We start from the raw sequence: 16,566 nt of genomic DNA on the forward strand, positions 1-16,566 counted from the left end.
GAGTTACAGCAGCTCTTCAAACACGATCACGCGTCCATACCTAGAGTATCGTTCTTCTCAAGTTTGTCTCGTTTAAATAATCACTTTATTTGTGAAAATGATTGGACAGAAAAGTATCACGTCATTTGTTTCGCCAATGTCCAAAAAAAGAAATCTGGACGAGATACTTACATGTCCAGAGGATGCAAGAGATCAAGTGAGTAAAATACGCTTTATTCTGACTGGATATGCCTACACATTTCGCGGGAATTATGAATGAAAGTGGCTGTATTTTATTTATCTGTTGAACATGTTGTCATTTATTTAGAAATAGAATTAGCTCTGATTGAAACCTCGCTATTTTATCCTTCCCGCTAAAGATTACACAATTCCGGAAGTCGACTTACGTCACTTGCCTAAACAAAGGCTAGGGCAGAATATTTCAAACAATTTACTGCGAAAATGTGTTGAGTCCGTAAAAACGAAATCATTAACATAAATTTCACTTCTTCTAGTTTAACTAAGAATTTCATGAGTTATGGCCGCGAATGCAAACCCACGTGGTAAGTTAAATCGCTAATAGGATTAGCGTATCATTTGCTTAAATGTCACACTATAAGTTGGCATCAAAACTTTGATGCATTTTGAGAAAACATCCTATGACATAATAAATAAGCGATGTTTTCTAACATAGCTTGCCTTAGATTTTTAAATGTTCAAATGTCCGGTCTTTTTGCCAAGCGAACACTGTTCAACCAAATACATTAATATATTGTCTCAGGAGAAAAAACAAAAGCTGGAGCGCGACGATGTTACATCCTCACTGTCCCCGAGTCCTGAGCAACTTGAACGGATATCCAAAAACAAGAAGGCGGCTCTGGAACGGCTCGCTGCAAACGAAGCTGTTCTGAACGGGTTTGGAGAGAGCTGGAAAAAAGCGCTCCACGCAGAATTCGGGAAGCCCTGCTTTAAATCAGTAAGTGACTAGCACATGAAAAACAATCTGTATTTTTAACTTTCTAAAATGAAGAGTAATACAATAGTGTTTCTCTTTCGCAGTTAATGTCATTCGTTGCTGAGGAGAGGCAAAAACACACCATCTATCCACCTGAAAATGAAGTTTTTACCTGGACACAAACATGTGACATAAAAGATGTAAGTTGAGTGAGGTTCCTGTAAGGCAGGTCAATATAATTGGTTGTTTTCTGGCCTTTTATCCCTAGCAAAGCTTGAGACCAAAAAAAACAATTATTAATTTTTTGACAGATTACGTTATAGCCAGATAAAGATGGTTGTTCAGGAGCATAGCTTGCACACAGTGCTTATGTTCTTACTTTTGCTTGTAAAGACCCCATGAATTCGAGTTTTGTTGGGTTTTTTTTGTTCATTATGTTTACGGTCATCCCCTCATTGCACACATAGTCCTGTAATTGCTGAGAACCAATTTGATGACTTATTTGATTTTCAGGTTGAAGATGCATTTTTTCATCTTCAGAACACAAATTAATATATTTAATCTGATAGGCGTGATATATATATATATAGATATATAAAATCTGAGAGCTCTCTGACCCTCCATATACAGCGATGCAACCGCAGTGTCCCAGAAACATAGCAAGGACATCGGTACAACAGTCCATTTGACATCAGTGGCTCAACTTCAATTTTGCAAAGCTACGAAAAACAAAAATAACAGAAATAACTTAATTTACTCAGCAATTCTTCTCACCGAGTTACCGTCTTCCACCATTTTGGAGAGTACCACAACGCATGTGTGTGCTTTCTCCAGAACGTAATGCTGATTATGCTCTGGGGAAAGCGAGACGGTAACTCAGGAAGAAGAATTGATGAATAAATAGTTATTTTAGGTTTCTATGCGCACAAAAAGTATTCTTGTAGCTTTGCAAAATTGAAGTTGAGCCACTGATGTCGCATGGGACTGTTTTACCGATGTCCTTACGTTTCTGGGACTGGGAACATTGCAGTTGCGTTACTGTCTATGCAGGGTCAGAGAGCTCTCGTATTTGATCAAAAATATCTTAATTTGTGTACCGAAGATGAACGAAGGTCTTGCGGGTTTGGAACGAAAAGAGGGTGAGTAATTAACAACAGAATTTTCATTTTTGGGGGAACTAACCCTTTAAGGGTGAGTGAATTATGTCAGGGTTTTCTTTTTGGGTGAACTAGGCATATTACTTTAACAGACATCTTGAAGGTTTGCTGTATGGGTCTGTATGCTAGTGTAATTCTGAACATTGATAGATCATTATTAAAAAAGATATGCATTCGAAAATGATAGCTAGGAACAAATTAAGTTAATCACAAACACTAACACTAGCTTTTCTAATCTTTTTGTATTCTATCTATTTGTTTTCTTATTATTAATAATATAATTAAGAAAAGCAAAAAAGGCTTCTAACACTAGCTTTCTCTATTCTTTTCTATTTTCTTTTTATTATATAATAAAAAAAACTTGCTGCATTAAGCTAACTGAGAGTTGTTCTAGCACTTGCATATCATTGTTCTTTTGTTGATTTTGATTGCTTCCATTGTCCTCATTTGTAAGTTGCTTTGGATAAAAGTGTCTGCAAAATGACTTGATGTAAATCAGTAATGAAACAAATTCAATTCAACTATAAAGCAGCTCTACAGAAGTCAGTGGTTTCATTATCTAATTCAATTCTGATTTTGTTCTCATCCGATAGTGTCAGTGTAGTCAAACTGAAATATTCAGAAATAATTTTAGTTTCTAAAAAAAAACTTTGCTTTCTAAATATCAATTGTCCAGTCAAATGATTTCTAGAACAAGAATCATCTCTGCCATAATGTTCATTCTGATACTGCAGGTCAGAAACCACTGTCATGTATGTCTGGTTCTGTAGGTGGATATGTCTCTAAATACCACCTGATACCAAATACTGTTGTTGTTGTTCAATTCGGAACACTAGAGGTGCCTTGAGTAACTTATTTAATTAACCATGTGTACAAAATTATGTTCAAGACATGCTGAGGTGTTTATTTGCGCTTAAAATACTGCATGGTTTTCTAAGAATATAATAGGGGTGTCCCCGACTAAGGATTTTCACAGTCGAATCGGAATTTTGGAATCTTGCCGATAGTCGATTGATAGTCAAATTATATGTTTGGGGGTGGGGGAAAAATAATTTACCAAAAGTCAAGTCAGACATTGGAGAGTCATAATTATTGACGTTAACACACAGGGAAAATGTGTAATGGACGCCTTGCAGATACAAAAATAATGTTTAATTTTTTTATTAAAAGATAGTTAACATTAAACATCAGCGAAACCCTAAGAATTCACAACATTTTTTACAAATGCTCTCATTATAACCTTATGTATATGACTGTGTTCTGAAGATGACCAGTAGAGTGAACCATTTATCTCATTTAGAATACAGTTTGTTATTTATACAACATAACGTCAATATTACGACTTATAGGCTATCTGCACAAAATCTCCCGAATGCACATGTCATGAACTTGTCTGCGCGGCTCTGAATGAACTTCTTTTGTGGACGCGTTCTTCACGCAACAATGCGCAGAAACAAGGCAACTAAACTCTAAAAATTCACAGCGTATTATTATTATTATTATTGTTGTTCTCATTATAATACTATGTATATGATAGTCCCTGTCATAGTTATTAATATTCTGCATTGTTGTTTGTACTGCTCGCACTGAAGAGATAATCACCGTAGTAGCCTACTACAATGATGCGCTTTACTGCAGAATAACTCAAATGCATCTTATACGAGATAAATTATATATACACGATATATATAAACCGGCTGAAATATTTTGAAATCACTTACCCTACCTGATCGAAAAAATCCAGTCTTTCACTCTGTCTTGTTAAAGTTTTAAATCCTTGCCGCCAAGATGTTGGATTAAGTGAAATTTAAATCTGTAGGGGTGGCTGGATTTATTTACGCACGTTAAAATTATTTATTAAAAGCTTCTTTCTTTTCAGATTTTTATTTACAATATTTTCTTAATAGGCTGTATGTTAACTTATTGGGAGAAAACCGGTAGTTCTATGTGAAATCAGACATTTGAGCACCTCCATATAGCCAAAATGGCATGATCATAACACCCGCGAATATTCGACTGTGAGATTGGTAGTCAAATCTGGCTCCTGCTATTGAAGCATCGAATGGTCGACTATTCGGGGTCACCTCTAGAATATAATAATAATTTTTTTCTTGTGATTTGTAGGTAAAGGTTGTGATTCTTGGCCAGGATCCTTATCATGGACCTAACCAGGCTCATGGGCTTTGTTTCAGCGTGCAGAGACCTGTGCCGCCTCCACCAAGGTATTGCCCTGCAGTCATCAAGTCAAGTCAGGGTTTATTTTTATAGTGCTTTTCACAGTACACACATTTTCAAAGCAGCTTTACAGACTGGATTACTTTATTGTGATATGTATCAAATATGATTTTCATGGTATAGATTATTTTCTTTAGTTCATGGTTGCAAAATTCAGTTCCCTGGAGGGCCATAGCCCACAGTGTTCAATTACAGCTTGTTTCCACTGAGCAATACGGTTCGGTACGGTACGCAATTATGTCCGTTTCCATTGTCAGAAGTTGTGAATGGTATCAAAATAGCAAACCGTACTGCTTTTTTGGTACCCTTTCGTTGGGGTACCTAGCACAGCAAAGGGTACCAAAAGGGTGGAGCTAAACTCACTGCAGAAGTTTATTGGTTTACTAGAATCATCACTTTTGCCTGATACAAGGGTATAAAGCTTCTCCTTCACTTGTTCCTCTCTGCTATGTTCGGCTTATTACATCAGAGTGCGCAAACACACAAAAATATAACACTGTATTTTATATTTTCACACAGATAATAACCGTTTCTCAATATGCGTTCTTGTCTATTCTTGTGGACTTGTGCAATGTCAAAAACCCGTGTAATTGTCAAAATATTACTGTTATTCTGTCATGAAATGTAGTTTTAAGAGTTTTTCAGGCAAGAATATAGTTGTTTAAAACTCAAATCTGCTGTTTATTTATAAAAATAAAGCACCTATTTGAAAATTTGCTATGCTGATCTCGGAGCTCGAGGTGATCATCAGACGCTCAGTGCTCATGTATCCGCCTCGAGCAGCCTTACACTCGGCTAGTCCTTCTAACATTTGCCGCTGGCTCTGATGTCTCTGGTGATTAAACATGACACAATTAGTTTTGTATATATTTAACAGGCATTCGTGGTCTCATGAATCTATTTATTCCTGGTCATAGGGCTGGGCGATAGTTCGATAACGATAATTATTGTGATATAATTTTCCTCGATAAAACGATATGAAGAGTTTGATAAATGTTCGTTCCCTTCAATTCGGTCACTTCTACGTTGCCTTAGTGAATCACGCCAGTGAAACTGACCAATGGCGTTCAAGAGCGGGAAATATGAGCGGGAATCCCACTCTATATAAGGCAGTGCTTGTACGTCATCCATTCAGAATCTTTTTCTTCAGCCAACCTTCTACGAGAAGCAAGAAGCCTATCAACAAGACTACTCACCGTAATCTATACACTGCAGCGGACATGCCTTCTCTTCCCCTGCTGTGTTCCGGTGAGCTAAGGAATCAAGGATGACTCGTGATTGCCTCTCCTGCGCAGAGCCAATCGAACTCTCTGATGGCCACGAATCGTGCGTCTTCTGCCTGGGTCGCGCCCACGCAGAGGCGGCGCTTGGGGGGTCGGACTGCCCCCACTGCGGGGATATGAGTCTCCGGACTCTCAGGCTCCATATGGCCATCGTCCAAGGCGATGGAACTCGCCCAACTAACTCTGCTGCACTCTTCCTCTGCAGCCTCTTTCGAACCAAGGAGGAAAGTGCCGCGAGTTCACTGGAGCAGAATTTAATAAATTTGTGTTCAGATGTGTTTACTCAGTCACGCGAGCATTAAACAGCGCTGTGAGATCCAGTGTGAAGCGCTTGAATTCAACGAAGAACACAAACGACTCTGTGGTAGTTTAAAGCCAAACAGGAGTAACATTGTGTGCAACGAGACAGTCAGAAGGCTTTTCAATCTACACATTGCCATCATTTACCATGGATTTACTGTAGTAACACTCACTGCACTATGGTATTGTGGCAGAAATGTGGGATATTCACACTGAATTTTATTACAGGAGTAATGGTATATAATTATAGTATGTATTTGTGATTAAGCTATAGCATGTGTGCATTTATACTGAATGATTTTAGACTACTGTTTTTCATACAAATTGGCTACCTAAAAACCATATAGTCAATGTTGGGGTAGTTAACTACAAGTAGCGACGCTACTAACTTAACTACATTTTTCAGTAGCTTGGCAGTAGCTCAGTTGCTTTTTAAACAGTGTAGCTTTTCCAGTAGCTAACTACTTTTTGCAGCAAGTAGCGGTGTAGCGCGAGCAAAAGCTACATTGCGTTTTGTCGAGCCTGCGCGAATCAGCGCGATGCAAGGATATTCTTCTTGTTAGATTACAAACTCATTTTTTGCCATTACCGCCACCTGTTGTTTAATCACGCATCTTGCGGCTAACGGTTCACTGACGTACAGAAGTGGGTTGACACACCCATATTATCCATGATGGAGCAAGACGTGGTGGCAGATTTGGAGGATGGAGAAACAACTAACGTTAATTACCCATTTTCTCTCAAAGAAACGACAAGTAAAGGTTACACTTTTTGTAACAGTCTGAGATATTTGAGTGTTGTGTGTAATAAAACAATACTCTTTGAAATCATAATTGTATTGCATTGTTTTAAACACTAAATATTTTACTTAAAACATTCCTCAGACACTTATTCAGTTATTTATAATATAGGCCTACGTTGTTCAAAAAAATCAAAAGTAGTTTCAATGTAGCTAGCTACTTTTTGATAGTAACTTGTAGTGTAGCTAACTACTTTTCCAAAAGGGTAGCTTGACTGTAGTTTAACTACTTTAACTCACGAGTAGCTTGTAGCTTGTCAAACTACAGTTTCAGAGTAGCTTCCCCAACACTGCATATAGTTATATTTGTACCATGGTATTGAGGTGCTATATGTGGTTTTAAGTGTTTATCATTATTTAAATGTATGCTACTGTGGGAGACCAATGCTTAAAAAAAAAACACTTGCTACAATTTTTACAGATGTTACTGATTTTGATAATGAACAAAACGTTACCTCTGCATCCTAACTCAAGCTACTATCAAATGTGCATTTCTAAGGAGACAAAAAAAGTGATTTATTAATATTATCAGGCAACCCAAACCTGTTTCTTGATTTGAAACACTATCGCTAATTAGAACATGCAGAAGCTAAGAAATAAATTTTTCTTTTTAGATATTTATTTTAAGGAAAATGAATGGTCTGGTTTCTACAACTTTCACTTTGGAGCAAAAACCTGGCTTTAAACTTGAAAAAATAAAGATTTTACATTTGTCATGATAATTATCGATATCGACTGATATGAAAACAATTATCGTGATAATTGTTTTGGCCATATCGCTGAGCCCTACCTAGTCATATCATTTTGACTGAGCACAAAGTTTAACTTTATATGTATTTTGAACTTTACCGTAGTAACTTACAGCGCTGACTTTGTAGCAAACGTTTGACTGAATTGTTTGCTTTTGTCTTTATTTCCTCTTATATAAGCCTCTTATACTTTGTACTTATACTTTTATAATGGCTATTATTGTTCATTAAAACTGACATAAAAGAGGCAGAGTTGTGCTTATTGTGGCGCTTTATTGTCGATCGCTACTTTTTTCCGGCATACACCACGCCTATCAAGTAAAGGGTACTGTTGGCAGTGGAAACGCAAGCTGGATCAGGGTGTTCGGTCCCGTACTGTACTGACCCGTACCGCTCGGTGGAAACGAGGCATTAGGGTTGAAGCTAAACTGTGCAGGGCTGGAAGCTAAACTCCAGGAACTGAGTTTTGCGGCCGTTCTTTTAGTTTCTCAGTCAGCAAGCTAGAAGAAAAAAAAAAAATCTTCAATTTTTTGTTAAACACAGGAAGAAAAAGTTCTCCTTTGTCCAGGGGTGTCGAGTCCTGCTCCTGGAAGCCTAGCATCTACGTTTTGATCCAACACACTTGCCTGAAAAGACTTAGTAATCCTGAGGACCCTGATTAGCTGGTTCATGTGTGTTTAATTAGTAAACTCTAAAGGAACATGTCCCTGCTGAATCAGAATTGGATGCCCTACCTTTAGCGATACAGTCTAAACATACTGTTAGCATTGGCTAGCTATGTTACTGTATTGTTAGGACTAACAATTAAGTGTCTTTGAGTTCCAGATTTACAGATGAGGTGGATGTTGGTTTAGGCTTTATAAAATCCATCAGGAGTAAAGGTCATTGCACACTGAGTCCAAAATTTTCGCATGTGTTTTTCCGTATTCCCCATTCTAGTGTTGTCACGATACTGGAATTTCTAACGTCGATACGATACCTTGAAAAATATCGATTTTCGATACCACGGAGAAAAAACTGCTACAATATTAAGGGGGTAATTTTTTAATTTAAAGATAAATGTAAGTCAAGAACATGCGGTATATTTTACATGAACAAAAAAAATGTCTTGAGGTACTGCATTTGTTGATTTATTTATTAATCTTTTATTCATCTTAGTTAAATGTTAATTGAAACTAACGTTTACTAATACATGTACTAATTAAAATCCAAAGTTCTATTTGCTGATATTCTCATTTGCTTCATAACCAAAATATTTCCAGATATAGGGCCCTATGAAATCCGTTTTATTTTTCCCCAAATTCCGTTTTATTTTTTTCTACATTCAATCTTTTCCATTTGAATTTTTCTGGATTCCGTTTTTTCCCGTTTGAATTTTTCTGGACTCTTTTTTTTTAATGGTCAAATTAAATGCTATTAATCTAAAAGCATGTCTAATTCATTAAAATCATGAAAATTATACAATTTAACATTTAATTTATTAAAAGTGTAACAAAAATGACACGTTTAGGGCCGTATGAAATGTTTTATTTTTTTCTCACCTTGTTTTATTGTTACCAAATTCTGTGTTTTAGCATGTCTATTATTTGAATGCATACAAACAATTTTTATTTATTCTTACAGTAGCCTTATGAAATGTGTTTTCCCCCTCAGAAATTCTGTGTTGTGTATTTAAATTTGACTGGATATCAGATGAAGGCATAAAACAATTTTAATTAATTTATATTTGAATTAATGAAAATTAAACATTTAAATGTTTGGCAAATGAAGGGGATTTACTATTAAAATTAAAATACTTTGATTATTTCTTTAAAAAAATTAACAGTAGTAGTAAGTAGTAGTATTATGTACATTCTACTAAATAATAGTAATATAGCCTATTTCTGGCACACGGTCTTTAATAGGCTAAGTTAAACCGAACTTTTATTGTGACGGGTTGCCGTGAATACTTTAAAGTTCTGTGTGTGTATGATATGACGCTAGTTTTACTCAAATTAAATGGTAAAATGTTCGTAAAGTGACTTTCAGATCAGTTCTGGAGATATTGTTGATGTATTTATGTCCTCATTGAGACGGCAGACGCTGAAATCACCGCGAGCGCCACATTAGTAAACACAACCGCACGTGCAGCACATTCACACAGAGACGCGCAGAACATGCAAGATTCATATTTAAATCAACTTTTGCAGCTTAATATTTACAGATACTAGTCCATATCGCGATTTGATTTAAGTGTAATGACCTACTTTTGATTAATTCATCCAAACTTTGACAAATTCCGTGACATTCCGCGTTAAACTGTAAATTCCGTGTTTATGACTGGATTCCGTGCGCGTTCTCTGCATCGCGGAGATCATAGATCCCTACAGATAGCGCTCCTGCTGTGTTTTTTGACAACCAGAGCAGTCATCTTTCTATTCACTTCACTTTTGCTATTTAACCAGAGCGAAGGAGACGAGTGCGGTCACGTGTGGTGCTTGTCCACGCGCCTTTGGAGAGAAGTGAAAGTGACAGCTCGGCTAGTATCGGTGTATCGATACTTCGGGAAATTAATATTGGTACCGTTCAGATATTTCAGCATCGATATTTAGCGAAATATCGATATTTTTGACAACACTACCCCATTCTTTCCTATCAAAATGAATGCTGCGCTTGCGAAAACACAGAAAATTTAACCTGATCCGATTTTTTTTTTTTGACGGACGAAAGTTTCGGAGGCAGTGTGCAAACGTGATTGACACAACGTGAGGTCATATTTATTTTTTATCGGTGTGCAGTGACCTTTAGGCTGGATCTAGAAGGGCCTGGGGTCCTTGGGATAAAACCTCCAGGTTGAGAAAAGCAATCAAAGGCAGACTCCTGTCAAACATATCACTCAGGTTCTTAACTGTAGAAGACTATGAGACTGAGACAACCACTGAGTGACATTATATTCTAGCATCTTTAATTTACAGACCTTTGTCCTGCTAATCAAAATCTTTTCTATTAAAAGTCACTGAGCATATAAGTACAAGGATGTTACAAATTATTATAAGGGCTAGATGATCGTTTGTCCTTCGATACAATGATTTTATCACACTTTTGCTGTTCACAGCTTGGTGAACATCTTTAAAGAACTGGCTTCAGACATCGAAGGCTTTGAGCACCCTGGCCACGGAGATCTTACAGGATGGGCAAAGCAAGGTGTGCGTCCCCTACTTTCTTCTCTTCATGGAGTTCATGTTAAAGAAATAGTTCACCCAAAAATGAAAATTCTGTCATTAATTAGGCTACTCATCCTCATGACTTTCCAAAGCTGTAAGACCTTCATTCATCTTCGGAACAGAGATTAAGATATTTTTTGATGAAATCTGAGAGCTTTCTGGCCCTCCATCAGGAGCATTGAACCAGAGTATGATGTCATTCATTTGCAATTGGTTCTTTTTCCAATTCATCTAGTTCACTTTTATCCATTATCCAGCAGTTAGTCTCTGCCAGTGTTGCCATTTGCCATTTTGTCTGATCCAGACATCATTTTAGTGAGGACACAAAATTGCACCTCTGCCTGGATGAAATGTTATCAGGTGCTGAAACTTTAGCAAATCATGTGAAAATGTTGGCCAGTCCCATGAAAATCCATTTCTTCCATTTGAGTATTAATGTATGCTAATTCTGAAGTCATGTCCTTTTATCTTTTTTTTTTCTCATAGGTACATAAGCTAATTTTTTTGTGCATGTAAATGTGCACAGTGACATTTCTTCATGAATGTCTTTTCTAGGAGTTTTGTTGCTGAATGCTGTGCTGACTGTGCGTGCACACCAGGCCAACTCTCACAAAGACAAGGGGTGGGAGACTTTCACTGATGCTGTGATACACTGGCTCAGCACCAACATGCAGGGTCTTGTTTTTATTCTCTGGGGCTCTTATGCGCAAAAGAAGGGGACTGCCATCGGCAAGGTATGTTGTGTGATTCTTTGTTTATAAATGAAATAATTTCCAGCTTAAATGTATGAACGTGTGTCAATATATCTTGAGTATTCCAAACAGGCAGTCAGACATTGTTTTCTGATTGTTGACTTGTAGAAACGACACCATGTTCTGCAAACAGTCCACCCCTCACCACTATCTGCTCACCGTGGCTTCTTTGGATGTAAACATTTCTCAAAAACCAATGAACTGCTGAAGAAATCAGGAAAGAAGCCCATTGACTGGAAAGCTTTGTGATGGTTTACAATTGTGGTTGTAGATCATTGGTCTCAAACTCAATTCCTGGAGGGGCACAGCTCTGCACAGTTTAGCTCCAGCTCTAATCAAACACACCTGATCCAGCTAATCAAGCTCTTCAGGATCCCTAGGAACTTCCAAGCAGGTGTGATTTGGAGCTAAACTCTGCAGAGCTGTGGCCCTCCAGGAATTGAGTTTGAGACCAATGTTGTAGATGGAGTGCTGTCTGCCCTGTTTCAAACGTAATTGTAATTTGTCATTTCTGTCCATTTTCCATCTCTTTTGTGTTTTCCTTTTAGATGTTATTGATGTCGTTTTAAATGTACAACACTAACAGTGAACGTGTTTTGTTATGCCTGTTAACACAATAAACTATTTTTCTACAGAATGTTATGTGCACTTTGCTTTGATTTAGTCTAGTTTTAAATTGGACGGGTTCAGTTTTACCTAAGTGTTTCAAAGCAACATTGCCGCTAAACAAGTATTTCACCGAAGAAAACGGTGTTTTGACTGACTTGCACAGTTGCTGTCCGCATAGTGTTTCCAGAGCCGGTGTTTGTGGGTGTGCTCTCGAGACAACCAATCGCGCGCGCTTCTGTCATCGCAACGCAACAACAGTCTCGAGTTCACCAAAGTTACAAGTGATAGGCTATAGCATGGCGGCTAATGCTGGGGCGTGCGGGAAAGTCGGGACATTTAAACAACTTATAAAACAATATCACTAAATCCAGTAGTAATGGACGAAGAACATGTCATAAAGTGAAGTATCAGCACAGCTACAAGTCCAGCAAAAGTCAAAGCACGTACTATTTAACATGGCTACTAGAGAGACAAGGCAATACCGACGGTCCACGATGATAATCAAGCGAGGACAGGAGGACGACTCCGACGCGGAGGACGCGACGATTTCGTTTAAGAAACCGGACGGCCGCGAGTCGCAGATCATCCACAGCGGTCATTTTATGGTGTCTTCTCCTCATACCGATCACCCCCCAAAGAAAGGTTATGACTTCGACACCGTAAACAAACAAACCTGCCAGACGTATCACTTCGGGAAGACTAGCACGTCGCATCTCTCTATCGATGCTTCCCTGACGAAGCTCTTTGAGTGCATGACTCTGGCATACAGGTGGGTTGGGTAGTACACAAAAGACAATAGACTTACAATCTGTTTGAGCTCCAGTTGGACGGACCACAGTATATATTATCCCGTCATTAATAAATAATTTCTATCGAGATATTAACGTTTAATCCACAAGACCTTTTTTAAAAATTTTTGGTAAAATTGTTAACTTTTCATTTTTTTCAGATCCTGCAGGGTGTATAAATTCTGACCACAACTGTAAAAATGTAGCTTGTTTTGAGTTCACGTAAATAGTCTTGTGGTGTGACAAAAGTACTATATAGAGCTATATCATTAAGACCATATATTGTATGGAATGCCAAAGCTGCCGTAATTAGAAATAAATAAATGTAAAAAAAGCAAATATAAATATATAAATAAATGTAAAAAAAAAAGCAAAAAATAATTATAACTTTATTTCCTTATGTATTTTTTATTTTTCCATTTTTATATATTTTTTCACATTTATGCATTTATTTACACATTTATTTCTACATTTCTTCATCCGTAGGGTAATGAGGAGGGTGTGTTTTACCGCAGGAATAGCAATCGAGCCAGAGTATAATAATTCCAAAAAGAAAGAGAAGCATCGGACTTGATGCAAAATATATTCAAGACAAATTGCTGTGACATTTATTAAACACTTTGTTTTTATTTTTTAATCAATTTCATTTTGAAGAATACCTAGGGCATTCGTTATGTTCGTATATTCGGAAATTCATTAGCCTAGCCTATTTATGAAGTTTATTTAAAATTCTTCATAACAAATTTTAAGAAGTAAAATGTTAAGAAAGAATGGAATTAGCCTGTAGTCTATATCTATGGGCTAATTATATTTTCTTAACCTTTATTAGACTGCAGATCGAAAAAAATAATTCTTGATAATCTTTAAAATGTGAAAAATAACTGACATAATTTAGGCTATACTACTTTGCAGAAAAAAGAAACCATTTAATTAATTCATGAATTAAATGAACAACAAGAAATAAAAGCACAACAATAACAAAATATTTTACAATAAGAACAAAAGAAAAAATATTAGACAAAATTACTAAATGAATGCTGATGATGTTTAACATGGCTACTCGGCACTGGTTTCACGATTCAATTCGATATCACGATGCAATCACGATTATATCAAATTTATCTTGTGCATTTTTTAGTAAATTTATATAAGCAGGCTACTTTTTAAAATATTATATTAATTATTGTTAAGAATTCAAAGTAAATATAGCTTCAAAACATACAAGCAAATATAAAGAAATAAAGGGGTGGGGGGGGGGGAGACAATTACAAGTGATAAACAAAAAGCACTTTCAGTATCTGGGAGTGCTTTAAGTATCGAAAGTGTACAGATAATCAGTTATGTTTTTGTTTTTTCCTCAGCATCATTGCCATTTGATTTTACTGATGAGATCATAACCACTGGCAGCTTTAATAGACACACTAATTCAAAGATTTATTTCCACATATCAGATGTTTTGTCCTGTTCTGAAAACATAACTGACTGTTTACATCAATTTCGTCTCATAAAAGTAGATGCAAGTGCATTTAACCGCAGCTGTGAGTTTCAGGACAAACACAAAGCGCACGCGAAAGTCTGTCAGTACGTGAGTTTCGTGCATTTATTACGTACTGCATTCCAAACGGCAGAAATGAAAGCATATCTAAAGTAAAAGACTAAAATAACAGCGAGTGGAAGCACTGTCATGCAATGTGCACGTGTTTCACAGCGCATATTCTGTGCGTGAAGCCCGCCGGGTTTGTCTCTAGCACACACGTGCCATAGGCGGGAAAAAGCCAAACTCAGATTTTAAAAGAGAATGCATTTTTAATTCTCTTGTGCCAAGCGCGTATGCCAATGAAGTCATAGACCATTATCGATTATAGATCGATGGAGAGTCGCCCACGTCCGCATCGCGATGCAACGATTAATTTCGACACCCTATGTTTAACGCATCTCCACTATCCCAAATCTTTGAAATATGCATTGTATGTGTTGAAAGTGAAACCTAACAAAACAGCGCGCAAAAGAAAACCACTGCATGCTTTCACGAGCTTCAGCAAATGCACGCAATCACAGACTGCATGATTCCCAGCCAAAACAACCCCCACCTGAAATGGAAATAATAACCCCTGATATAAGATTTTGGCCACGCCCTCCTCACTACCCTACGGAAATGTAGAAATAAATAAATGTAGAAATAAAAGAAGAAAATAAATAAATGTGGGAAAATTAAAAAAATATATATTTTTGCTTTTTTACTTTGTACATTTATTTATTTTTATGTATTTAGTAAAATACAATTTTCAGATTTTAGCCTTGGAAAATGAATAGTTTAAAACCTTTTGTGTTTGCACACCGTCAAAACTCCCCAGGAAAAACCCATGAATATCCCTTTTTTATTATTTACCATTTGTCTATGTGGTTGTTGTATTTCAAAGCATGTTGGTCTTAATCCAACAACAAATTCTTGTTTTCATTCAGTTAAACATTCACTGTCACCTATAATTCAAAGTATCACACATTACATTAAGCAACTAAAATAAAAAACACTAATTCTGCGACAATCTCTTTTTGTTTAGATTTCGGACTTCATGTTAGAATTTTGCAATTCACATCCAAATTTCATAATTTTCTTCTGCGTTCTGGAAATTGTGTAATCCTATTTAGTCAGCTTTGGTTTTAGAGTAAAAAGTTTAATTCTAAAAGATAGGGTTAAATAATTCAAATGTTTTTAACTCATTTTGTTTATTAACATTGCAGAGTGACACATTTTGCCTGTTCAGCAATATTCCAAAGAAATCTGTTGCTTGAATAAGGAATAAATGACAACATATCTCTTAAATAATTTCAAGTGACTTCTCCATGAGGTGGTAATGTGACCGGAATTAAGTGTTGCTTTTAACAAATTAGTAACATCTTAGTGATATTTGAAGACTGATGTTGCGCACATTCACCATAACAAGGAATGAAACCATGCAGTAGACTCAAAAAAAAAAAAAAAAGTAAATGGTAAAATAATTAATTGCAGCTGTTTGTGTGACAATTAATAACACCCAAAATGTCATGATCTGATAGCCCTAAAATTTGTACCATGCGATTGCAAGCCTGTGTCTTGCTATTCAAAAAATGTAATGTATCTGTTTTGTTTGCATAAGTGGAATGTTGGTGTCACCAAAATGGAAGAATTTCAAAGGCCTCAAGCTGCTGTGGAGAGACAAGATTCGCCTCAACAACTCTATTTGGAGAGCCTGGTATATACAATGTAAGTTCAGTAACTTAAAACACATACCACTCAGAACTGGTAAAACACATGAGATTGTTGATTTCCATCTGCAATGCCTCTCTCTCCTGAAGATGTAGAGAAGAGACAGAACCCTGTTTGCCATTTTGTCACTCCTTTGGATGGCAATATGGACTCAGGTGTACATCGACCAACAGAGGTGAGTCTGTTTGGTGTGTCATTTGACTATACAAATATTTTTTTATTTTTTCATCTTCAGATCTGAAGGTCTAAAAACTTACATTCCTGTTTTGTTTTTGGTTTTCTTGGAGATAGTTCATTTCTTGGGATAGATCACTTGGATCACGTCTCTTGGTACCTTGTTTTTCTCTTACAGGCAATTGCAACAGAAGGAAAGTACTGGAAAAGGAGAATTGAAATTGTCATCAGAGAATATCATAAATGGAGAACATATTTTAAGAAAAGAGTAAGTTTATTTGCTCTCTACATTAAACTTTAACATTACTGTGTAACCAAGTTGTTATTTATAAAGTA

At 36.6% G+C, this 16,566-nt stretch overlaps 2 protein-coding genes across 5 annotated transcripts in view; both read left to right on the top strand.

Moving 5' to 3' along the window:
* On the top strand, positions 1-12,047 carry LOC306869548 (uracil-DNA glycosylase-like). 2 transcript variants are annotated; one of them, XM_079416301.1, is made up of 7 exons: positions 1-196; positions 761-955; positions 1,039-1,134; positions 4,216-4,313; positions 10,552-10,640; positions 11,216-11,394; positions 11,521-12,047. In XM_079416301.1, the coding sequence occupies exons 1-7, from the start codon at positions 98-100 to the stop codon at positions 11,659-11,661; spliced, it is 897 nt and encodes a 298-aa protein (XP_079272427.1). In that variant the 5' UTR covers positions 1-97; the 3' UTR covers positions 11,662-12,047. The 2 variants fall into 2 exon arrangements, with proteins under 2 accessions (XP_079272427.1, XP_079272428.1); XM_079416302.1 differs by lacking the exon at positions 1-196 and adding an exon at positions 394-542.
* The window catches only part of LOC306869547 (MLX-interacting protein-like), a 20,903-nt gene continuing 16,301 nt past the window's right edge, over positions 11,965-16,566 (top strand). Inside the window, exons 1-4 of one of the 3 annotated variants that reach the window (XM_079416298.1) lie at positions 11,965-12,790; positions 15,947-16,053; positions 16,146-16,231; positions 16,409-16,498. In XM_079416298.1, the coding sequence (XP_079272424.1) occupies positions 12,477-12,790; positions 15,947-16,053; positions 16,146-16,231; positions 16,409-16,498 (597 nt within the window). In that variant the 5' untranslated portion in view covers positions 11,965-12,476. The remainder of the gene's footprint in view (positions 12,791-15,946; positions 16,054-16,145; positions 16,232-16,408; positions 16,499-16,566) is intronic. The other 2 variants (XM_079416299.1, XM_079416300.1) reach the window with 2 other exon arrangements.

The sequence above is a fragment of the Barbus barbus genome (genome assembly GCF_936440315.1).
Source record: "Barbus barbus genome assembly, chromosome: 5".
Taxonomy (NCBI): domain Eukaryota; kingdom Metazoa; phylum Chordata; class Actinopteri; order Cypriniformes; family Cyprinidae; genus Barbus; species Barbus barbus.